The following is a 26775-nucleotide window of genomic DNA, read 5'->3' as shown; positions in this document are numbered from 1 at the left end:
ACCTAAGGACATCACACACATCCATGGCGGAGGCAGGATCCGAACCTGCGACCATAGCAGCAGCGCGGTTCCGGAGTGAAGCTCCTAGAACCGTTCAGCCACAGCGGCCGGCTCAGCCCATTGGTTTATACCAAAATATGACTGAGGGCCTCGTTCACGTGTAACATGTGGGTTGTGTTCAGACCAATAACGGTTGTTGTGGAGTTCGAAATCACCCACACGAGTGAAGCTAGATTCGTCAGTCCACATCACGTTATTTATAAAACATTCGTTATCCTCTACTTGGTGCAAAAGCTAATCACACATCCATACTCGTCGAATGCGGTCTTTTGGCTGCTGGTATTGAGTTAACGTGTAATCATATACATGCAGTTTTTTTATCGTGCAGCATTTCTTCAGCCAGTTTTCGAGGTATTTGGAACTACACTGCAATATCACGGGTTCTTCGCCGAGGTGATTGGTGAACGGTTTCCAGAATCGCACCTTCTATTTGTGCTGTACGTCTAGCCCTTGGACAACATGGATGGCGCCTTTGAGGGCACCGACCAACATACACACGAACAGCAGCAGCAGCTTGGTTATCTGATGCACCCAGCACCAAAAGCGTATCGACATATTCATTGTTTTGTATTCCGTCGGGTAGCCGCCCTACATGAACTTGACATGACCAGTTATGGTTGTACACTGGGCAGTTAGTAGACACATTCAAGCAGTTTGATGGATCCCACTGTCATGTGACAGTCTACTGCCATGTGATAAAATGATGTCCTGCTTATAAACGACGAAACTAGAGAATGGAACGTCTAAACAAAATTAAAAAAAGGGACCACATTAGGATTCGAACCATAGGTCCATGATGGATGTGGGTTTTTTGATGTTTCAGCAGTCTACTCAGTGAGTTACGACGGCTGATACGAAACAGCGGCGTGATACACGTTTCTCTATACATTCCGATGCGCTACTCAGTGTGATAGTGTTGTCGACTCCTCGTTTTCATACACGTGTGCTCAAAATGCACTCGATATGAATTCTTTACATAACGTATGTCTTGAATGAGGAATCGCATGCCGATTTTATTCCTGTATGTGAAAAATGTCAAGTCGCGCCGTTTTTCCGAGTCCAACGGAAGGTCTGTTAACTGGCAGAGGTACGCCAATTCGAAGATAAAAGTAAGGCAATGACATCCTACTGCACCCAATAAGAAGCAGCCTGATAAAGCGCTATGGTATTCACACCAGCTTTCGTGTTGAGAACAGCTTTTTCGTACAGTTTCTTCCCCTCGATTCACAGACGGACCTGGTTGAAGAACGACTAAGCCTCTAATTATGTTCAGAGTCTCGATAGAAGTGATATGTAGAAAACTGGTTAATAACCGTAACTTCTGCCCAGAAAAGGTCATCTTGAAAATTTTAATCAGGCTCTTGAAGAATATCATGCGTCTTCTTTCAGTGCCTGCCGTTTCAAGTAATGCAGATTTTGTTTTAATCTCCCATCTGTCAAATAAACATGTGACAACTTGGCGCTCGCCCTCAATCCTTCGTTGTCTTTAGTCGGTTCAGCATGATAAGTATCCAATGTACTTTATCAGTATTCCACAAGTGTTTTACGAGCAGTCTGGACATGAAGGCATGTTATCCGCACGCTCGCTAGTAGCAGAAGCAGGGTACGCATCCTGACGTTCCCCGCGCGTCAGCTCTTGCTCTGTGCTTCTGCGCGACACAATACGTGACACCCGTCTGAAAATATACTTCCTGCACCAAACCGGTTGTCACTGCTTCGAAAGATAAATGACGTATTGTAACAGGATGGCTACGATTGACTCCTGTCAGCAAGGCAGACCTTACAGTCATAGAATCCTCTGACATCAGATTAAGGGCAGAGTCAGAAGTCGAGAAAAGAAGCAGAAAAACGACAGCAGCGGTCATTCATTGAGTGATTATGGAAGCTGTCTCCTGCTCTCAGCTCAAACAAAGCCTTTCTACTGAAGGCGGAACTCATTCCGCACCCTCTTAAGTCCCACCGAATAGAGCTCTGACGAAGAACAATACCTGGAAGTCAATCTAACGATACCAAGCAGACACTTGGTCTTGGCCCCGACAAGCGGAGTACAGCGCGGAACATACGGAGTAGAGAAGAGCAGTAGTGCAAGGACAATCCGAAGCATCAGCTCAGACTCTGTGAACGTGGGGAACTGATAGGTACATAGCACCTCTGCCTCTGTTCAAAGCTAATGGAAACAACATGCACACTCTCTAATGACTCGATATCGTCGGGACGTTAAATCCAATCCTCCATTTTTTAAACAACATACAGGTAGTAGAACATCGAGCCCTACCACCAGTTTCATATTTTTATTTCTGTGTAGCTTTGATATATTGTTTGCATATTTGACGTCTTTATTCTTTTTTTTTTTTTTTTTACATTTGATACTCTTCACTTGCATTGTTGTATATTTCCCCTGTGCCATTGCATGATTTTACAATCCTATGTCTTGGACACGAAAATAATGTACCGGTATATTATAGGTACATATAGAAGCCTGCCATTTGCTTTACCTGAAAGTGAAGTTGTATCATCATTCCACTTTATACGTCCACGCACAGTTAGGCCGTTGTTTGTATGGTTGGACGTAATCCAATTCTGACTCATTAGCTTTGTAGTGAAAGCTTACTGCATTCAAACAGTTCTTGATGTGGACACCTTTACATTTCTGTACCTTAAAGGCTAATTTTGTACTACCCGCTATTTTGTCACATTTGATTACATGTTAGTGCACTCTCTAACGTGATTAGAGGAAGTGCTCTATGTGTCTCGTCCTAATCATCGGCCCGCGATCGAATACGCTGTTATCTCTTGATCTCCCTATCACGTGGCTGTCACTCAGGCCGTCACTTCGAGAACTGATGACACCACAGCCAATTGTAAACTCGAGAAATTCTATTGGCCGCAACACTGTACGTCTACAAGGTAGTTCTCTTTCATTCAGACGGTCTTTGGATTGACGCAAAAAATGGTTCAAATGGCTCTGAGCACTATGGGACTTAACTTCTGAGGTCATCAGTCCCCTATAAAGCAGAACTACTTAAACCTAACTAACCTAAGGACATCACACACATCCATGCCCGAGGCAGGATTCGAACCTGCGACCGTAGCGGTCGCGCACTTCCAGACTGTTGCGCCTAGAACCGTTCGGCCACTCCGGCCGGCGGATTGACACAAATCGAAGTTTCCAACTCACTTTTTATCTACCTCGTAAGTAATGTGATTTATATTTCCCGTCACTCCTATCAGCGCTGCATGCCTTCAGACATCACTGCACTGTTTAGTAAAACTTACTACTTCGTCCGAAACGGTGAAAGAAATTGTAAACTGAGGGTGCAATGTAGTACAACCAGTCTACTCGTCGTATTATTTAACAGGTCCCATTAGAAATAGAGGCAATTCACCGTCATTTGGGATTCTCTCACTGAATGAGAAGGTCAGCTGTCCTTGAACACCTGGGTAGTAATTCTTAGTACGAGGGGATGCTGAAAAGTCAATCATTCGACTTTTTTATGTGAAAAATCTTAGAGGTATGTAATAAAATAAACGTTATTAACGTTGTATATCTTTATTATTCATGTCTACATAGTTGCAGCCTAATGCCCCTAGAGGCTTCCGAATTGTAGCGTGTAACACGGCGGTGTCTACCGTAACTATGTCGACGCCTGAGAAACAGCGTGCTGTAATCAAGTTTCGAATCTGAAGAGTTCGGTCACACATTGAGCACTCTCTTCTTCAGCATGATAATTCCAGACCATACACGAGTGCTGCGACATCTGCAACAATCCGACGCCTTGGGTTCACTGTCATTGATCATGCTTAATGTAGCCCCGACTTGGCTCCATTCGATTTTAATCTGTTCCCAAAATTTAAAGAACACTTTGGAGGGCTTCACTTTGATAGCGATGAAGCGATGCAAGCAGAGGTAAGGGTGCGGGTCCAACAACGAAGTCAAAATTCTATAGTGACGGTGTTAACAGACTGGTCTCTCGTTGGGAGAAATGTGTTCGTCGCCAGGGTGACTGCGACGAGAAATAAACATCTAGACATGAAGAATTAAGAAGTAGAATATTAATAACGTTTGTTTTATTCATAAGCTTTAAGAGTTTTTGCACTAAAAATTCGGAGGCATTACTTTCCAGGATGTCCAGTTGAAAACTGGCAGTGCCACGAGTTGTCTTTCAGGGTACAGAAACATCCTAAGTAGCATAAAATTGCTGTCTTTAATAGTATTATAGTGAGCTTTTTAACTTAAAAAGTTTTTTATGCTATCGTAGCCTGGTAATACCACATAAAAAAGCCTTTTCAAGAATAAAATACTAAATTGACATGATTACGAGGAAGATGAAATAAGATATCGGGAGCAACATGGAAGAAAAAGACAGCACAAGTAGAGGATGAAGTATTGGAAAAACGCGAGAAACTGAAGTAGCTATGTGATCCTAATTGGTCAACACGAAGATGAATAGATGTGTTTACGGTGTTGAGCATTACAAATTAATAACAAAACACTTTTAATTTAAGGACATCCACGGTGGGCTTTAAGTCCGAGATGGTGCAAATCGAGTTGATTAATAAAAAACAATGCATGTGTCCCTTATTATTATTATTATTTGTTCCAGAACGCGTTTTACTCTCTCATTTTGAGAGGAGCACACATCTTACACTAGATTAGAATTCAAGATCACTGCTGTAATGAAACAAAACTGTCTACGTGAATTAGGGTAGGGGAAAGACAAACCGTATAACGCCTCATGCAGATAATAAATAATAATAGTAAATCTCTGCAGCATGTTTTGTTTGTCAATTTAAATTTTTCTGTTGACGAACAATGTAAAATTTTCAAAACACTGTATATCTGCCTGTGTTAACAGAAGATACAATCAGAACCACGCAGCAATCTGCTATGTAATGCAGTTCTCACCAAAATACACTTGCTGCACTGGTCAGTATACACTTTCTAAAAAAACAATAACCAAGTAAAGGCAGAAGGCATCTTAAAATGTCCGAAACGTTTAATAGCTGAAGCAAAGTAGAAACGAATGGTTTGTTGATTTATTCAGCTACAACACTTTGGAACGATGTAAGATAGAATTGTGAAGGTTTTACTCTCTCATCTTGAGAGGGGCACACTTCTTACACTAGATTAGAATTCAAGATCACTGCTATAATGTAACAAAACTGTCTACGTGCAATAGGGGAAAGACAAACCGCTAAACGCCTCATGCAGATAATACCGGGGTAAAAGAAAAGAAAAAATCAGAAGAAACATAAATGTTGATATGGAAAAACCACAAAAACATTCTGTGCTGAAAGAAAATCTAATCGACAAATATCACAATAGAGTAAAGAGGAAAGGATATCGACTAACATAATATAGAGAAGAAAAACGAAATTATTTGTATCCTTAACTTGTTGTAAAATGTAAACTTTCACGGCCGGAAATGTCACAATTAATAAAATGATACGGGTTATTATGACGTGGTCGCATGGATTTCACATTAAAACCCGACGTTTCATCCCCATCTGCGGGAAGAGCCAGGGTGTGAAACGGACATTCATCCGCAGATGGGGACGAAACGTCGGGCTTTAAAGTGAAATCCATTCGATGACGGCATAATAACACGGAACATTTCATTAATTGTGACTCTTAACTTGACATAACAGCTTCATAAAAGCAGCTTCAAAGGGCAAATCCTAGTAAAAAAAATCAAGAAGCTCACCGAGCAAATCCATAATACGAAGTGTTGTCAGTGAAACGAACCGTAACAACTACCATAAAATGGCGAAGATGGCGAAGGACAGAGAAGACTGGTTAAATAAACAAGGCTTGTCTTTAGTGTCTAATGATTACAACAAGTGAGATGTTTTCCACCGTTCGCGCCACCACATTAATCAGACGCTTAGCAGTGGGGCAACAGCTGCGCTTTCCCGCGCAAGGCAACAGAGCGACACAGCCTCTGCAGTTGTCAAGGAAACCCGCGATAAGTGGCGGCTTATCGGGTTTCGCGAAGACAAGAGCGCGCCGACCTGAGCGTGCCTCAGCAGAAAGCGCGGTCAGCCTTGGTAACAGCGTGATTCAGAACGCGCCGCCGCTGCCCCGCCCTCTCCCAGAAAGGTGGTCCCGCCTGCACGTGGGCCACGGCATGTGGAAGACCCTGCAGAGAGCTGAGAAATGGTCTTCACTGCTGGCACCATACTACAGTGGAGCAACAGTTACGTGAAACACCGGCTTCGCGAACGGGACATGGGCTAAACTCACCGTATGTGAGTTCGTGGGTGACAGTCTCCGTAGCCACGATGACGGGCTGCCGAATCTGCTGCAACAGTTTCTGCTGCTCCATCTGCTGCTGCGTAGTCTCCGCTGCGGAGGACGAAGTCCCAGCTACAGCTGACGATGACGTCGGTGCGTCCATGGTGCCAGCGGTAGAGGTCGACTGCGATGACACGACACTGGCACGGGAGGATTCACTGCATGTCACTCACTGGTGGCGTCCGACGGCCGCGTCGCGATGCACCGGCAACTTGAGCGCGTGCGCGTGGCCCCACACCTCCGCCGCGGTCGCGTCCGAACCTACCGCGCGCGCTGTCACGATACGACTGCTGGGCTCCGCGCTCAGCCGCGTGCCAAAGAGCTCCGCCTGCGAAGACGGGCCAGTCGACAGCGGACGCGGCGCGCCCGCGATCGCAATTCGCGGCGCGGGCCGGCGACGCCGCTGCAGCGCAACTGTCATATGTTCCGCGTTTCTTAAACAGTGTGCCAGTATCTGACGCAGTTGTAACGTGTTCCTAAACATAAGCAGAGAATGTATTTGTGGATTTCAGCAGTCTGTTTCTCAGTCACTTAAACCACGGGCAGGCAACCGACGACGCGCGGACCGGGATCCGGGCCCGCGATTGTTTTCAGTCCGGCCCGCGGAACAAATTCGTGGGAGAGCGAGGCGCTCGCATTGTACACCGCCCGCGACGCGTTTTCAGATATTCACCACCCTGTTGTTCGCATTTTTCTAGTTTGGCTTCTGTGCAATATAAACGATGTAGCGAATGAAACAAGTTCACTTCTACCAGTGACTGTTAATTTACATCCACAACGCGTTTCGAAGGTCTAAACCTCCAACATCAACTAGATTTTCATGTGTTAGTACCACACGTGTGTGTTGTGTTAAGACTTTGTGTGGCCTGTGGCACTGTCTCCAGGAATTACAGGCTCTTTGCTCTGTCATGATACACCACACATTTCATACTAATACATGTAACTTCACGTGATGATGGAGGTTTAAACCTTCGAAGTGAGTCGTGGGTGTAAATAAACCGTGACTGGTAACAGTAACTTGTTGTTTTATTAGATATCAGTAACAGTCACGGTAAAGCCTAACCCGAAATGTTCCCATTTAAAGACAACCAATATATGTTGAGATCGCGTGATTTGGGCTTTTAAACGTTTTAAAATGAAAAAAGAAATGATAGTTTAATTTATTTAGTGATGCAGATCAACCCACGCTCATGTGACCAGTCATCAAAAATATTTTTGGACAAATATTTTTAAAAAATGCTTGCTAACAGTGTTTGTGGATTTTTTTTTTTTTTGTGTCATCAGTCTTCTGACTGGGTTGACGTGGCCCGTCGCGAATTCCTCTCCTGTGCCAACCACTTCATCTCAGAGTAGCACTTTCAACCTACACCCTGAGTTATTTGCTGGATGTATTCCAATCTCTGTCTTCTTCTACAGTTTTTGACCTCTACAGCTCCCTCTAGTACCGTGGAAGTCATTCCCTGATGTCGTAACTGATGCCCGATCACCCTGTCCCTTCTCCTTGTCAGCGTTTTCCACATATTACTTTCCTCTCCTATTCCGTACAGAACCTTCTCATTCCTTACCCTGTATGTTACCTAATTTTCAACATTCCTCTGCAGTACCACATCTCAAATGCTTCGGCTCTCTTCTGTTCCGGTTTTCTCACAACCCATGTTTCACTGACGTACAATGCTGTACTCCAAATGTAAATTCTCTGAAATTTCTTCCTCAAATTAAGACCTATTTCTTCCTCAAATTAAGACTTCTCTTGGCCAGCAATACCCATTTTGCCAGTGCCAGTCTGCTTTGGATGTCCTCCTTTTCCGTCCGTCGTTGGCTATTTTTCTGCATAGATAGCAGAATTCCTTAACTTCATCTACTTCGTGAGCATCAATCCTGATATTAAGTTTCTCGCTGTTCTCATTTATGCTACTTCTCATTACTTTCGTCTGTCTTCGATTTATTCTCAGTCCATATTATGAACTCATTAGACTGTTCATTCCATTCAACAGATCATGTAATTCTTCTTCACTTTCACTCAGGATAGCAATGCCAACAGCGAATCTTATCACTGATATCCTTTCACCTTCAATTTTAATTCCAGTTCTGAACCTTTCTTTTATTGCATCATTACCTCTTCAAATGGTTCAAATGACTATGAGCACTATGGGACTTAACATCTGAGGTCATCAGTCCCCTAGACTTAGAACTACTTAAACCTAACTAACCTAAGAACATCACACACATCCATGCTCGAGGCAGGATTCGAACCTGTGACCGTAGCAGCAGCGCGGTTCCGGACTGAAGCGCCTAGAACCGCTCGGTCACAACAGCCGGCATTGCCTCTTCGATGTACCGAATGAACAGTAGGGACGAAAGACTACATCCCTGTCTTACACCCTTTTTAATCCGAACATTCAGTTCTTGGTTGGGCACCCTTACTGTTTCTTCTTGATTCTTGTACATACTGTATATCACACGTCTCTCCCTATAGCTTACCCCTATTTTTATGAGAATTTCGAACATTTTGCAACATTTTACAAAGTCTAACGCTTTTTCGAGGTCGACAAATCCTATGAACATGTCTTGATTTTTCTATAGTCTTGCTTCCATTATCAACCGCAACGTCAGAATTGCCTCTCTGGTGCCTTTACCTTTCCCACAGCCAACCTGATCGTCATTTAACGCATCCTCAATTTTCATTTTTTTTTTTATACTGACACCTAAATTTCAAACACTCTAATGACATGCCCGTGGCCAAAAATCACAAAAGTACTCATAATTATTTGTCGACTGGGATTGCCTGCATCATTGCCGTATTTCGTTTTTCTATTCTTTCTTGTTTTAACTGTAGTAAATAATTCAATAATTCTTGCCCGTTGTCGACGTATTAGAGCACTGCTGTTGTTGAAGCTGAAAGGCATTAATAATGAATTAGTTGCAACCAGTTGCTTTGATAGGTTCAAATGGCTCTGAGCGCCATGGGACTTAACATCTGAGGTCATCAGACCCCTAGAACTTAGATCTACTTAAACCTAACTAACCTAAGGACATCGCACACATCCATGCCCGAGGCAGGATTCGAACCTGCGACCGTAGCAGTCTCGCCGTTCCGGACTGAAGCGCCTAGAACCGCATCGCCACCGCGGCCGGCCCTTTGATAGGTGTTTATATTTCCATGATGACACTTCAAGGTACTTGGCACCCTGTCGTTAGTTACGTGTCTTGGACGTTGTTTATTTACTAATCGCGTTGCAGAATTTAGCAACGGTAGCCTTTAAGACAGCTACTGCAAAGCGTTGTAAATTAGATAACAATGTTCACGATACGTAAACAAATGTAAACATCTGAAGATGGGGAGAACATAAAATGAATATCTTTTCAAAAACGCGTGTTTTTAGCCATAATTTTTCAGTCCGGAACCGCGCGACTGCTACGGTCGCAGGTTCGAATCCTGCTTCGGGCATGGATGTGTGCGATGTCCTTAGGTTAGTTAGGTTTAACTAGTTCTAAGTACTAGGGGACTGATGACCTCAGATGTAAAGTCCCATAGTGCTCAGAGCCATTTTTTTAGCCATAATTTGTTGAGTGGCGTGTCTGGAAAGGTGTGTCATTCATATCGGTGCGTTACTCCATACACATTACCATTACGGGTGGTATGGATTTGACTTTGTAACAAGCGTTGCTGTTGTGTCACGTGACGACCCGACTCGCGAGCTTAAGGAAGCACGTGAATGAGGCCCGCGGGTCATAAACTGCTAGCTATGCCTGGGTTTTAAACCTACGATACTTCTCCTCTGTACATGTATGCAACAACGAAATGAGGACTCAGAGGTAGATTTTCATACCAAAATAAGAAAGTATGGAAGGTAGGAAGGAAGACTGGGTTTAACGTCTCGTCGACACCGTGGCCATTAGAGACGGAGCACGAGCTCGGATCACGTCAAGAATCGGGAAGGAAATTGGCCGTGCCTTTCACAGGAGCCATTCCGGCGGCATTTTCCTGGAGCGTTTAATGGAAATCACGGAAAACCTAAACATGGATTGCCGGACGCGGGTTTTAAGCGTCGTTTGCCTGAATATCAGTCCAATGTGCCAACCACTGCACCACCTGGCTCGTTACAAACCACAATAGAAACAAAAGCAGCCACAAAGACAAACAGAAACGGTTGTCAACATTGGTGAACAGCAAAGAATTAGAAAACAGATGCTGATGTATGAAATAGTGAAATGTGAGGGGACATAATACCAGACACCATGCAGAGAAAATAATAATAATAATAACGACATACACTGAAGAGCCAAAGAAACTGGTACACCTGCCTAATATAGTGTAGGGCCCCCGTGAGCACGCAGAAGTACCGCAACACGACGTGGCATGGACTCGACTAATGTCTGAAATAGTGCTGGCGGGAATAGACACCATGAATCCTTCAGGACTGTCCATAAATCTGTAAGAGTACGAGAGGTTGGAGATCTCTTCTGAATAGCATATTGCAAGGCATCTCACATATGCTCAATAATGTTCATGTCTGGGGAGTCTGTGGCTAGTGGAAATGTTCAAACTCAGAAGAGTGTTCCTGGTGCCACTCTGTAACAATTCTGGACGAGTGGGGTGTCGCATTGTCCTGCTGGAATTGTCACAGTCCGTCAGAATTCACAATCGTCATGAATGGATGCAGGCGATCAGACAGGATGCTTACGTACGTGTCTCCTGTCAGAGTCGTATCTAGACGTATCAGGGGTCCCATATCACTCCAACTGCACACGCCCCACAACATTGCACAGCCTCCATCAGCTTGAACAGTCTCCTGCTGACATGTAGCGTGCATGGATTCATGAGGTTGTCTCCAACCCGTACACGTCCATCCGCTCGATACAATTTGAAACTAGACTCGTTCGACCAGGCAACATGTTTCCAGTCATCAACAGCCCAATGTCAATGTTGACGGGCCCAGGTGAGGCGTAAAGCTTTGTGTCGTGCAACATCAAGCGTACACGAGTGGGGCTTCGGCTCCGAAAGCCCATATCGATGATGTTTCGTGGAATGGTTCGCATGCTGACACTTGCTGATGGCCCAGCATTGAAATCTGCAGAAATTTGCTGAAGGGTTGCACTTCTGTCGCGTTGAACGATTCTCTTCAGTCGTCGTTGGTGCCGCTCTTGCAGGATCTTTTCCTAGCCCCAGCGATGTCGGAGATTTGATGTTTTAGCGGATTCCTGATATTCACGGTATAGTCGTGAACTGGTCGTACTGGAAAATTCCCACTTCATCGCTACCTCGGAGATGCTCTGTGCCATTGTTCGTGCGCCGACTATAACACCACATTCAGACTCACTTCAATCTTGATAACCTGCTATTGTAGTAACAGTAACTGATCTAACTACTGCGCCAGACACTTGTTGTCTTATATAGGCGTTGCCGACGGCAGCGCCGTATTCTGCTTGTTTACTAGCTTCTTTGGCGCTTCAGTATATTTGTTTGTGCTTAGCAGTAAGATTCAGTCAGAACATTCAAACTGCCGCCGATTACACCTGTATTAAAGAGCTGAATATTCCAAAACTATGGCGGCAGGCGAGAGTGATGGCTTTACTAAAACCTGACAAGGAGATAAAGGACCCCAAAAGTTACAGACCAGTGTCACTTCTATGCCATCTCTATAAGATACTGGAGCGGATGATTCTCATTCGGGTGGCAGAAACTATAGATGGAAAGCTCATAAAGGAACAATCCGGTTTCAGACCAGGAAGATCTTGTTGTGGGCAAATACTTAATCTGACGCAACATATAGAAGATGGGTTTGAAAAAAAATTAATAACTGGAGCAGCTTTCATAGATCTTACTGCTGCATACGACACGGTAAACCACAGAAAGCTATTGCGCAATTTCTATCACCTCATAGGGGACTGTAGGTGGACGATGGTTATTGGTAGTCTTCTGCAGACTCGAAGATTTTATGTCTCCCTAAATGGTAAGAACAGTAGATGGCGACTGCAGAAGAATGGCTTACCACAAGGAAGTGTACTTTCTCCCATCCCTTATAATGTGTACACTAATGACCAACCTATACCTCAAGATGCAAGAGTGTTCGTATACGCTGATGACACAGCTGTGGTGGTCCAGGGGTCCAATTTTGATCCAACATCTGGAAATCTCTCTAGAGCGCTTGAAGAACTGGCTCAATACTACGACGCCAATCACCTCAAGCCAAACCCTGACAAAACCCAGGTATGTGCTTTCCATCTGCACAATAGAGATGCTGTAGTTGAGCTCGACGTTACATGGCAAGGTAAGAAGCTAAAGCACTGTCCAATACCTAAATACCTTGGGGTTGTACTTGACAGAACGCTTTCCTTCAGGCAGCATTGCCAAAACACCAAGGCTAAAGTCTGCTCCAGGAATAACATCATCCGCAGGCTGACAAACTATGAATGGGGAGCTCAACCATCAGTACTGAGAACATCAGCACATGCTCTGTGTGTTTCTGCAGTATACTGTGCAGCGCCAGTATGGGAAGCATCTGCACATGCTAAACAGGTTGATGTAAGTGAAAATGAGACAATGCGAATTGTTACAGGCTGTCTCAGACCCACACCAACGGGTAATTTGTACCTACTTGCTGGAATTTCCCCATCCAAGATCAGAAGGCAGGTGGCAGCAGACGCTGAGAGAACAAAGAAAGAAACAAATTCTCGACACCCACTGAATGGGCACGTCACTCAGGCTCGGAGGCTTAAGTCTAGAAATAGCTTTATTGCAAGAACCAAGATCCTTGACGGTTCACAGGAAGATAATAGAGTCCGTAAATGGAAGAATGAACAAACCGCACTGCAGATAATACCAAAAGAGCAAATGGCGCCTGGAAACAAACTTCCTTATACAGTGTGGAGAACACTAAATAGGCTGAGTGCTGGTGTACCCAGATGCAAAACTAATCTGTGTAAGTGCGGACTGCTGACTAACGATGACGACGTTCTTTGCGGATGCGGAGAGGTACAAGACGAGGCACATCTGCTCATGTGCCGACTACTGCCGGAGCCCTGCAGTTTTAGTGACTTGCTACAAGCCAACGACAAAGCCGTAGCGGTGGCTAACTATTGGAAAAATAAAATTTGATCTGGACACGGAAAAGTAAAGTAAGTAATTGCACCAATTCTTCAAAACGCCAATAATCACATCAATTGTTAAAAAGGTTTCTAGTTCTGTCTTTGCAACACCACGAAGCCAAAAATTTTATTTTTTAAGGCAGTTAGTTTGTTATTAGTACTGAAAACTGTTTTCTGTCTGCCTTGTAAAGATGGATGTAATTCATTAAACTTTTCCAAAAATATAGGGCTAGAAAGCTAGTCGCAACAGCCAAGTCACATAGCTCAAACGGTCTTTTAATTTAAAATAAATATCATTTATAACTACTTGTAATTTATTTCTTAGTTCAAATAATCTTCTTAAGGTCTTGCCCCAAGATAAGCAGTAGTATTTTAGAGATAACCATGCAACCTCCGTATGGAGCGGTAGTGTTTCGTGTTCGGTTCCACAATCTTCTCACAATATTGAAAACAATTGGCACTGACGAGGGCATGATGTAATGCAATTTTGTATTTTTACTGCTTCACCAAGAGCCGGTTTTAGATTGGAGGTATCTTCTTTACGGCGAGTGCTTGCTTGTCCATCCTGGATACAATCGCTGGAACTACATTTTAGCGCTTTACTTTATATTAGTGGTTCGGCTACTGCTGTGTTACCAATCACTGGCTTGGTTCCATCTGTACAGACATCGAAACAGTCATTCCAGTCGAGATAATCTATTTCAAAGAAAAAAACTGTTAATCATGTCAAAAATTTCTTTTGTGGGCGATACGGACATAATGAACTTTTTCTTTGAATGAGCGTTTATATGGATATGACATAATTGTCTGCAAAATGACCAGTCCAGCAACATCAGTCGACTCATCCATTTACAAATCGAATTAGTTGTGTTGAAGGTAACCGATTAGTCCTTGTTGGATGTAGCCTTCAAGACAATTAATTCAACGTGAAATAGTGCCTTTTAAAATCGCCACTGTAGACAGATGCTTCGCAGGTTTTACACCGAGCGTTTATTTCTTTACGTCTGCCACACATGGTTTTATTAAACTCTCAAGTATAGTGTGAGCTTTGTCGACATGTGCAGTGCGATAACCAACCCAGATACAATACCTCCATGACTTTTTCATTCATAGTTTTGGGTACATACTTCATAGTTTGTTGACTTTTCAGTAACTGTTCTTTCGTGCGTATAAAAAATTGTTCATTCTTGTCTTTGCAGTTGGGGTGTATAGTTTCTAAATTTTGGGGCATCTTAGCATGGAACTATCCAGAACTAGCTTGTTATATAACATATCTTACTGCTGGAGGGCTGCAGAGCTTGAAATAGTAACATCACCTTCTTTCATGGTCTTGATTGGGAATTCTTTAAGGTTTATGCCGCATTTGCCTGGCGAACCACCTTGGAAGTTTTGATAAAAGGTTTTGTTGCAATACATTTAAGTCAACACTCCACTCTGTCTTTCAAAATCGAGATTTTCAGTTTTACAAAACGCAAGCATAGCACAGAATCGCTATAAGATGTTGAATTTTACAACTGTAGTCAATAGCAAACACTAATCTAATAGACTGCGGTCCGAAAGTGGTGCGTGGATTCACATGCTGAAGAACTACGCGTACAAAACGAGTAGGAGCTGCGCGGTGCGGGTTTATATAGCCCAGGGCGGCGAAGAATACACAGCGAAGCGAAACAACCCTTCAAGGCGGTTGAAGGTGTTGTGGACGAGAGCGAGATGGAGAGAGCGTAACAGAAGGTTCACGGAGTGTGTAGATGAGACAGAGAGGGACAGAGAGAGAGAGAGAGAGAGAGAGAGAGAGAGAGAGAATGTCAGCATGGCTGCTGCGTGCATGTGTAGTGACAAGTATCGAGTTGCTACACTGATACATGCTAAATTCCTTTGGTTGTAGTTTTGATCGTAGCATTACTGTAGATTTATTACGCTGCTTGTCGCCTCATTTTCGGCTATTATGCACTGGGAGTAAAAATAACTTTCATAAAATCAATACTAGTATCGTATTTATCAGCGGTGTTTTGCTTAGTTTGGCCTAAGCCTTGACCAGTCCATCTTATCTTTAGTATTAACAGCCGCTTCAGCTTTATTTAGTCCTTTATTACTGGCTCACAACCGGTTTCGTGGCACTAAAAGCCATATCTTTAGGTGAACGTATGATTAAAACATTTGAGCGGAGAAGCTCGGAATCTTTTTACCCAACATTCGTTGTACGTCAAAAGAAAACACCGCTAAAAGACGGTATGTCATAGATTAAAAACTGCCAAATTCCAATATAGTGGATGGGTCCAAAACAAATCGTACTATAGTGATCGCTTCTCCGACCTATGCGTGGTTCTGTATAGATCGGAAAAGCGATCACTATGGTACGATTTCTTTGGATCCATCCACTATACTGGAGTTTTTAATCTATGAAGTTCTGTCTTTTAGCTGTGCTTTCTTTAGACGGACTACGAATGTTGGGTTAAAAACATTCCAAGCTTTTCCGCTCTAGTGTTTTAGTCATATGTTCACCTGAAGATGTGGCTTTTAGCGCCACGAAACCGTCTTCCAGTCCTGGGGACATCATCAGAGGCTATACAGATTCAGACAGCAGTACACACTTTAAGAAGCTCAGCAAGCCAAACAGTTTAGACGTACGTACGCAATGGTTGGTTCGTGTCGTCATTAGACCGATGTCTAAGACTGCAGAGCCGCGCCGACGTGTGTCATGAAGCTTGTAATATGGAAGAGTTGGCACTGTTTGCTCTATTTAGCACTAAAGCCTACAGTTTGTCTAATTTCAATCCTCCTTCCTTTCTATTACAGCTGTTTTTGTGATTTTGAATTTCTATGGCCTGTTCATCCTAGCATAGCAATGACTGAATCTCGATAAAACCATAGTTATGTAACATAACAATTTTTATCGTGACGGAAGTGACTGAGTAGTGTATTTTCTATATGTTCCTAGTTTTTTTATTTTATTTTTTCTCTTTGCACGAAGACGACACAACTGTTGTTACTCTTTTTACCAGCAAGTAGTTTGATAGTGCCCTTTGGAGCGAAAAAAGTGATTGCTAAATAATTTAATTACGTGGTCATTTCAAAGTAGAAGATCAGCCTACACGGAAACCGACTTGATGCAAGAAAACTTGTCAAGTATTGTGCCTTTGGAAAATGTCCTTTCTATTCATCAAATCACGTGTAATTTTCATTTGTCTTCTCCGTATTTCGTCCTGCACATTTTGCCTAACTAATTGATCGCTTTCTGTTATACAAACACAAACATTTGGACGTTCCTTATACTCTATTCATTATTTTTAAACTTAGTGAATGCGGCACGAAATAGATAGCACAGGTAGGCAACACTTGGCAACTTGGCACTAAGAGCAGAGCAACCTACCTTCCCCTATCTCTGCATCTATAACCTTACTGTCCTCGTACTGGACAATTTCATTCTTTCTCTCTAGGAATGGTGAACGTAACTTAAGGCTATCTGAGTATGGACTGGTCACGAAACAACTTTTGCGAGATATTTGACAACAAGTCGCAGCTGATATTAGATTCCGCACCAACTTGTTTTCCTTTTAAAGACGCAAATAATGAGGTAAGATAACGTGCAAAACGAGTGATGGAATTAATAAAGGCCGGCCGGTGTGGCCGAGCGGTTCTGGGCGCTTCAGTCTCTAACCGCGCTACCGCTACAGTCGCAGGTTCGAATCCTGCCTCGGTCATGGATATGTGTGATGTCCTTAGGTTAGTTAGGTTTAAGTAGTTCTAAGTTCTAGGGGACTGATGACCACAGATGTTAAGTCCCATAGTGCTCAGAGCCATTTGAACCATCTTAGAATGTCATGTGTGAAGCAAGTTTATTGCACAACCTGTTTTTTCAGTCCATGCTGATCGTACGAGAGAAAGTTGTGGTGGGCAGCATCAAACCAATTGTAAGACTAATGAACCCAAAGTGTTTCGTCCAGCCTCGTCGTCAATCTTGTGTCTAGGAAGGTTCAAATGGCTCTGAGCACTATGGGACTTAACATCTGAGGTCATCAGTCCCCCGGAACTTAGAACTACTTAAACCTAACTAACCTAAGGACACCACACACATCCATGCCCGAGGCACGATTCGAACCTGCGACCGTAGCGGCCGCGCGGTTCCAGACTGAAGTGCCTAGAACCGCTCGGCCACAGCGGCCGGCTGTCTAGGAAGCCTGCGTACTCAGTTCGCTAGACAATCAATCAAGCAAGTCGTGTTAATGAGTTTTATTACAATAAGAAAAGAGAGAGTATTGAACTTTGCCAACCACACAGATGTGTCGCAAGCAAAAGGCGACATGCAAAATACTCGATCTTCTTCAGTATAGACAACCCCAACAACTACGTAGAGAGTACAAGCGACGTGACTAGCGTTGACGCTGCTATACAAGGGCCTAATGTTGAAGCTGCTATTGAACCGGGCCGTCATCAGTCGGTCGTGGCGCTTATGTCCTCTTCACATAGGGGTCGCTGCTGTCGCGTTGTCGTCCTGGCGGGAGCTCCGTTCAGCGTTCGATTGGCTGATTTCTTCTCATGGCCTTCTCTTCTCTTTCGTTCCTGGCTGAGGTGCCGGCGCTTGACTTCACGCCGTAACACAAAGAAAAAAAAAATACTGATCTGCTATAGAGAAGGTCTTTTGCTACAAGTAATTACACTTGAGCGCTGATTCTGTAGTGGTAGAGGTAAGGCCGGTATTACACTATCAAATTTCTTTGTCAAAGATTTGATCAAAGATGTGATCAAATATTCCGTCAAATATGTTTGACAAAGATCTTTGACGTAGCGTTAGAAGGGGTATTACACTGTCATCATATTTTTCGTCAAAGTTCAAGATGGCTGACGACAGCAACTTGTTATTAACCGCAGCAGTTGCCTGTACCACAATTGCACTGTGTACACATGCGGAAGAGAAGCGGGGGGAAGAAAGGAAACATACCTGGGTGAAGCCGTGGGTTTTACGACGACACGATAAAAGCATTCAACAAAACTTGTTACATAAGCTTATACTGGAGGGCGTCAAGTCGTACATCAATTACTTAAGAATGGATGAGAATACATTTCTGTATGCGCTCAATGAAGTGTATCCTCATATCACAACGCATAATATTCACTTAAGAACTGCTACATCTGCAGAAGGTAGGCTCACCGTAACACTCCGATTCCTTGGGGACAGGAGAGGGTTAGGTTAGATTAGGTTAGGTCACGTCAGGTCTCAAATCTTCGTAATCTATTTTTGTATTCAGCGTGCCTCACATTGTAAAGCGCCTCATCAGCTTCATACATCTCTATTAATTTTGTAGTTGTTGTCAAACACCAATTGTATTTACCGGCAATGTTTATAAAAACACTACAGACGACAGAATGCAGCGATGCTAGCACTCCATGTGGTAACATGTCACATTGCAGTAAGCAGAAGACAAGCGACTTCTTTGATCAAATCTAGAGCGAGACCTAGATTTGATCAAATATTTGACGACATTTGACAACGTTCCCTATTGCACCATCAAATATCTTTGACAAAGATATTGGACAAAGATATTTGACAAAGAAATTTGATAGTGTAATACCGGCCTAAGAGATACAGAACGATATTAATGGCGATCTGTTCTGCTGCCTTTTATTTGTTTCTGAGTGATTTGTTTCCACAGCAAAGACTAGATATCTTTTGAGGAGTAAATTGTGATTAACAGCAGTCGCAAATTCCATATAGGACCTCACAGATAATCCCTAGGACAGTGGGAACTGTTTCAGCTGTTTTTCGCCAAAGGGCGTTCAAAAAGTTTTACGCAGTCGTCTCTATTTTTTTTATTTTTTGCAGGAGGAGAATGACGTATTTTGTGAACTTACTTGGAACATTTACCTGTACAATGAGCCTACTCAATGTAGCCTCCATCAGCTGCCCAACGTTCTTTCTATGATGTAAATGCTCTTTGGTAAAATTCTGGGGATTGACTTTTACACCATCGCTTGACACAGGATTCAATAAATGGTTCAAATGGCTCTGAGCACTATGGGACTTAAGATCTCAGGTCATCATGCCCGAGGCAGGATTCGAACCTGCGACCGTAGCGGTCGCGCGGTTCCAGACTGAAGCGCCTATAACCGCTCCGCCACCAGCGGCCGGCTTGACGCAGGAAATGTCTTCCTCACTATCAAATGTTTTACCGCGCAGGTGGGCCTTCGGACGGCCAAAGATGTAAAAATCAGATGGAGCCAAGTCCGGACTGTAGGGAGGATGAGGAACAATTTTCCAACCCATTTTCCGGATTTTCTCTTGCGGCATAAGGGCTGTACGGGGTTTGGCATTGTCATGGTGTAGTTTGATGAGCTGAACCTGAAGCTGTGGTCTGTGGGTCTTGATGGCAAGTTGCAGCTTGTCCAGTGCCAAACAGTAACGGTCCCAGTTAATTGTGGAGCCAGGTTCCAAAAAGTCAATGAAAATGACACCACACTGATCCCAGAAGAAGGAGGCCATCACTTTTCGGCCTGCTGTTCGTGAAAGTCTTGGCTTCTTCTTCCGAGGGGAACCCAGATGACGCCACTCCATTGCCGGGTTTTGCTCTCAGGTTCGGACAAAAGCAACCAGGTTTCATCCTTGGTAATGGCCCCGTCAAAACACTGTTTCCACTCTTCGACCGTTGTCGCAACCTGACATCTACTTTACGGTCCATTATGGCTCACCTGCAAATAAAATAAAATACTTCTATACACCAACTTATAGCTAAATGTTCCAAGTATGTTCACAAAAAAATTCAGTATCCTCCTGCAAATAATTAGAGGCGACTGTGTAAAAGTTTTTGAACGCCCTTTGTATCTTTGTTGTAAAATGGAAGCTGATGCTAATACAATTCATTTCTAGTTATATAGCTCTCATATTCGGTAAGAAAAGCACACAAGTTCTATAAAGTTTGGGTAACTTTTGTTCGAGGCGAACTAAAATGAAAATCAACTTTTCCGCTTGATACTCCACACCCCAGATGCAGAATTTGTGCTGACTGACGCACCTGTTGACACGAGAAGTTATCTCCTATGTGAAAATATCTCAAAATTTTTCATTGTCATACATCTTTTGTGTCATAATGATTACGCAGTTGACACTTTTGGGAAATTCTGTTTTATTCTGTAAAACAATTTCAATTTGAATGTCTTTTTCAAAATCCTAATCACGTAACATTATGAACAGTTGATTTTGGACTAACTTGCAATTTACGCTAGTTGACAGACATATTTGCACTGCCAATAGGGCTCTATTTAATATACACAATGTTATCTGCTCTAGTGTGTGTGTGTGTGTGTGTGTGTGTGTGTGTGTGTGTGTGTGCGTGTGTGTGTGTGCGCTTCTGACGGACGTATTCTGTTTAACATTAAGATTTCTATGTATGTGCATTTTCATCATTTACACTATTGCTGCTCCATCTCACAACAGAAGAGGAGCTAGAGTGTGCGACCCGACTGTACAGATATCGTTGTAATACTCTACTGACCAATTTCCAACTCTAGCGTACAATGGGTAACTATTACTGACAGCACATAATTCATAATGATCCTTTGTGATTTTTACGCCATATAACAAAATATTTCTCCCTGCAGCTGCCTCCAAAAAAGATTTGCTGTTTCATATATCCCGTGCTTCAACAGTTTACTAGGGGGAATTACGGTCTGAAAGATAACGGGTAGACTGAGTCGCACGATAGGTGTTTTGCCGGACGACAGCAGATCACGCATCGACTAGTAAAGATTACTATCATCAACGTTGAAGTCACACAAATTATGTACAAGGGTAAGAGACGACAGGAAGGCTAGCAGACGTTACAGTTATAACAGCTAGCTATTTGCATACGGTAGCACACCATTTGTCTAGAATGTTGATGTCCTACCTGGGCTGTGAAGCGAGGTCAGTCAGTTGGCTGCCAGCGTTCACCGTGCACACAATTCCTGTCGGCGTTTGCTGAAGGGGCTAGCCTGTACGATCCGATTACACGAATTGTTTTGATGCGGAAAATACGGTTATGATTCTACAGTGACTTGAAAATCATCCCACATTATGTTCTGGACGAGTGTCCACTGTCCACTCCGCTATTCATTAATAAATTTTGCTCCTATACATAGCACACAAGAAAATTCTATAGTACGACACCCCCCACGAGTAACATTTCTGACTTACAGCATATAAAATCTACAGGGTGGCCCATTGATAGTGACCGGGCCAAATATCTCACGAAAAAACTACAAAGTACGGAACTCGTCTAGCTTGAAGGGGGAAACCAGATGGCGCAATGGTTGGCCCGCTAGATGGCGCTGCCATAGGTCAAACGGATATCAACTGCTTTTTTTTTAAATAGGAACAACCATTTTTTATTACATATTCGTGTAGTACGTAAAGAAATATGAATGTTTTAGTTGGACCACTTTTTTCGCTTTGTGATATATGGCGCTGTAATAGTCACAAACGTATAAGTACGTGGTATCACATAACATTCCGCCAGTGAGGACGGTATTTGCTTCGTGATACATTTCCCTTGTTAAAATGGGCCGTTTACCAGTTGCGGAAAAGGTCGATATCGTGTTGATGTATGGCTATTGTGATCAAAATGCCCAACGGGCGTGCTTTATGTACGCTGCTCGGTATCCCGGACGACATCATCCAAGTGTTCGGACCGTTCGCCGGATAGTTACGTTATTTAAGCAACAGGAAGTGTTCAGCCACATTTGAAACGTCAACCACGATCTGCAACAAATGATGATGCTCAACTAAGTGTTTTAGCTGCTCTCGCGGCTAATCCGCACATCAGTAGCAGACAAATTGCACAAGAATCGGGAAACTCAAAAACGTAGGTGTTGAGAATGCTACATCAACATCGATTGCACCCGTACCATATTTCTATGCACCAGGAATTGCATGGCGACGACTTTGAACGTCGTGTACAGTTCTGCCACTGGGCACAAGAGAAATTCCGGGACGATGACAGATTTTATGCACGCGTTCTATTTAGCGACGAAGTGTCATTCACCAAGAGCGGTAACGTAAACCGGCATAATATGCACTATTGGGCAACGGAAAATCCACGATGGCTGCGACAAGTGGAACATCAGCGACCTTGGAGGGTTAATGTATGCTGCGGCATTATGGGAGGAAGGATAATTGGCCCCCATTTTATCGATGGCAATCTAAATTGTGCAATATATGCTGATTTCCTACGTAATGTTCTACCAATGTTACTACAAGATGTTTCACTGCATGACAGAATGGCTATGTACTTCCAACATGATGGATGTCCGGCACATAGCTCGCGTGCGGTTGAAGCGGTATTGAATGGCATATTTCATGACAGGTGGCTTGGTCGTCGAAGCACCATACCATGGCCCGCAACTTCACCGGATCTGACGTCCCCGGATTTCTTTTTGTGGAGAAAGTTGAAGGATATTTGCTATCGTGATCCACAGACAACGCCTGACAACATGCGTCAGCGCACTGTCAATGCATGTGCAAACATTACGGAAGGCGAACTACTCGCTGTTGAGAGGAGTGTCGTTACACGTATTGCCAAATCCATTGAGGATGACGGACATCATTTTGAGCATTTATTGCATTAATGTGGTATTTACAGGTAATCACGCTGTAACAGCATGCGTTCTCAGAAGTGATAAGTTCTCAAAGGCAATGTATCGCATTGGAGCAACCGAAATAAAATGTTCAAACGTACCTACGTTCTGTATTTTAATTTCAAAACCAACCTGTTACCAACTGTTCGTCTAAAATTGTGATCCACATGTTTGTGACTATTACAGCGCCATCTATCACAAAGCGAAGAAAGTGGTCCAACTAAAACGTTCATATTTCATTACGTACTACACGAATATGTAATAAAAAATGGGGGTTCCTATTTAAAAAAACGCAGTTGATGTCTGTTTGACCTATGTCAGCGCCATCTAGCGGGCCAACTAAAGCGCCATCTGGTTTTCCGCTTCAAGCTAGACAAGTTTCGTTCTTTGTAGTTTTTTCGTTTGATGCTTATTTCGTGAGATATTTGGCCCGGTCACGAACAATGGACCACCCTGTATAGATTCGATTACCGTAAACTTAAATATAGCAATTTCGGATATTTCTTACGCCAAGTCTGATATGACCTTATTTTTAAAAACGTCAACAAATTTTACAGAACTCTGTCATTGCAGTACGTCTGAATTTAGGAGTATAACTGAATGACAGATTTAACATACCAACACACGTTTCCCAGATGCCTGTGACGTACCGCAAACCTGGGGATTCACCTGAAAGAATACAAAATGGAACCAGAAACAAAATCATAGCAAACCGTCCGAAAATATCTTTTACTAATAGATTTGATTCAGTTAACACGCAGAAATTGTTTTTGAGGAGAAAATATGAGCACATTCAATTTTGAGACCGTTGTGAAAATGTTAAAATATTTTACCCACCGGTAACAAAACATTACGTCAGAAAACTGTTGGATATGATAAAATAAATTGCCACAATGCACCAAAAATTCATATCAGACAAATTTAGTCGTGCACCTTACTAATCAGACAACGACTAGATACTCACAAATTATTACAAGATCGTAACGAGTGTTGCATTTTAATAATTAGATTAATACAGAGCTCACTCGAAACTATCGTACCGAAGATTCTGTAAATAAATTGCACAAAAAGAGAGTGTAATAAAGATCGAAAAATACAACTTATTTAAAGAGAAAAAATGTGAGCGTCTTTTAATAATTGTGGAACTCATTAATATAACTATCATCGTCAAACTCACTCTCCAGATCACTACCAACTTCTTTAATATTTTCTTCTAGAACAAGAATATAATTAGTAAAAACACTCATTTCTTTATAAAACTCTTACAGTGAAATTCGAGTCAGTTATACGTTTTGCGTATGTAGCTTCATCGTCTAAAATAACGTCGGTCATTTCTGGTAGTTGGCTACCGCAGAATCACGAAAAATCGTATCGTCGCTAGTTGCCATACCAACTGAAATCTTTGTTAGGTTTTTCGCATGAGCGTTGCTTCACGTTTGTGAAATGCATTTTCTTTTGAGTAAATGCTGTTCCAAATCTGTTTTATACGGCAGGAGATTGCGCTCGTCAAAATTAGATAAATTCAGATTTAGAGCTGTAGAAGAATGTTCACCTTTAATTTTATATGTTTGTTTAAAAGTGTTTAATCTAAGCCAGTCGACATCATTAACTTTTTTCGTTGCAGAATCTTCACGTTAATTCTTGTAAGACATTCAGTACATTCAGAAGTGTCAGAAGTATACTTGCGAACTCTGTGATAGATTTTTGGTGGCGTGTTGTACTTTTCAGAACTGTCAATGACTTTTTCTTTCCCTTTGTGATAGAACGCAGGATTGTAGTCGCAACCGGTCAAAGCATGAAGATCAGGTAAATATTTCACTAAAGGAATCCGACTGTTTCATACAGGCACGAAATATTAGTGTAGTTGATTCATACTGATACGAAATGGCGGCAATAGCCAACGCCAACATCTTATGAACTTTATGGAACTTTTTACAAATACCATACTCCAAAGCGTTATACTGAAAACGTCAGTGCTGTATATTGAATACATACTCGATCTCGATAGCTAATTTGACAAATATGGTACATTAAAAGGCCAGTGCTGAATACTGAATGCAATAACTAATTTGACAAACAGAGTAAACCATCTCTTCGTGTTCTTAAGAAATTAGACCTTCATTAATTTTTTAATTAACAGTACCATATTCGATTCAATATTCATAGCTCATCTCTTGATTAGTATGTATGGTTTTGTTCCCGATAATCTGAGCCGTGTCCTCTTGTGACCAATTATTAATTAAAGTTCCATAGGATATTCTTTAAATTTAAAATTCTGCAATTCTTTTATGAAATTCGATTGTCTAACTTGTTTCGTTTATGAGATGAAAAATCCGAGCCAAGGTCCGTAGCAAGTAAGTAGCAGTTTTCAACATAGGAGGGCAACAAGCACTGGAACTTTATTCTCGGTTTTGGAAGTATAGGTTGTAAGAGGTCCGAGCAGATGTAATTTTATGCAAGAGGTCCGAGCAGATGTAATACAGATGTAATTTTATGTAAGAGGTCCGAGCAGATGTAATTTTATGCAAGAGGTCCGAGCAGATGTAATACAGATGTAATTTTATGTAAGAGGTCCAAGCAGATGTAATTTCGATGTATTGCTCATGCGCTGCCTGCGATATGCAAGGTATAAGAGAATCGCTGACCAGAGAGCAGTGTTGACGCAGTACGAACTGTGTAGCTGTAGCAGCAAGTTGTTGCTAGTCTGCGCTAGTCTGCGCTTGTGTGGAGTCTGCTCTGCTCTGGTCTGGTGTATCGTGTTGGCTGGCCGGTCGCGGTGCAGTGATGCCGGAGCCTGAGTATTATTGTATAAGGTAAAAAGCAGCCTCGCGCATATCTAGTAATGTTATGTGAACTCCGATGTAAATGTTTTAAAAATGTCCTAATAATAATCTTTGTGATACACTCCTGGAAACTGAAATAAGAGCACCGTGAATTCATTGTCCCAGGAAGGGGAAACTTTATTGACACATTCCTGGGGTCAGATACATCACATGATCACACTGACACAACCACAGGCACATAGACACAGGCAACAGAACATGCACAATGTCGGCACTAGTACAGTGTATATCCACCTTTCGCAGCAATGCAGGCTGCTATTCTCCCATGGAGACGATCGTAGAGATGCTGGATGTAGTCCTGTGGAACGGCTTGCCATGCCATTTCCACCTGGCGCCTCAGTTGGACCAGCGTTCGTGCTGGACGTGCAGACCGCGTGAGACGACGCTTCATCCAGTCCCAAACATGCTCAATGGGGGACAGATCCGGAGATCTTGCTGGCCAGGGTAGTTGACTTACACCTTCTAGAGCATGTTAGGTGGCACGGGATACATGCGGACGTGCATTGTCCTGTTGGAACAGCAAGTTCCCTTGCCGGTCTAGGAATGGTAGAACGATGGGTTCGATGACGGTTTGGATGTACCGTGCACTATTCAGTGTCCCCTCGACGATCACCAGTGGTGTACGGCCAGTGTAGGAGATCGCTCCCCACACCATGATGCCGGGTGTTGGCCCTGTGTGCCTCGGTCGTATGCAGTCCTGATTGTGGCGCTCACCTGCACGGCGCCAAACACGCATACGACCATCATTGGCACCAAGGCAGAAGCGACTCTCATCGCTGAAGACGACACGTCTCCATTCGTCCCTCCATTCACGCATGTCGCGACACCACTGGAGGCGGGCTGCACGATGTTGGGGCGTGAGCGGAAGACGGCCTAACGGTG

At 43.0% G+C, this 26775-nt stretch overlaps 1 protein-coding gene across 1 annotated transcript in view; it reads right to left on the bottom strand.

Annotated features, from left to right (window-relative positions):
- LOC126456423 (uncharacterized) overlaps positions 1-6627 on the bottom strand; it is a 154346-nt gene extending 147719 nt beyond the window's left edge. Inside the window, exon 1 of the mRNA XM_050092175.1 lies at positions 6305-6627. Coding sequence (XP_049948132.1) covers positions 6305-6458 — 154 coding nt within the window. The 5' untranslated portion in view covers positions 6459-6627. The remainder of the gene's footprint in view (positions 1-6304) is intronic.
- Positions 6628-26775: the final 20148 nt, after the last annotated feature.

Source organism: Schistocerca serialis, chromosome 2, assembly GCF_023864345.2.
Source record: "Schistocerca serialis cubense isolate TAMUIC-IGC-003099 chromosome 2, iqSchSeri2.2, whole genome shotgun sequence".
NCBI lineage: Eukaryota > Metazoa > Arthropoda > Insecta > Orthoptera > Acrididae > Schistocerca > Schistocerca serialis.
Note: the sequence above shows the minus strand (reverse complement) of the source record. Positions and strands in the feature narration are given on the sequence as shown.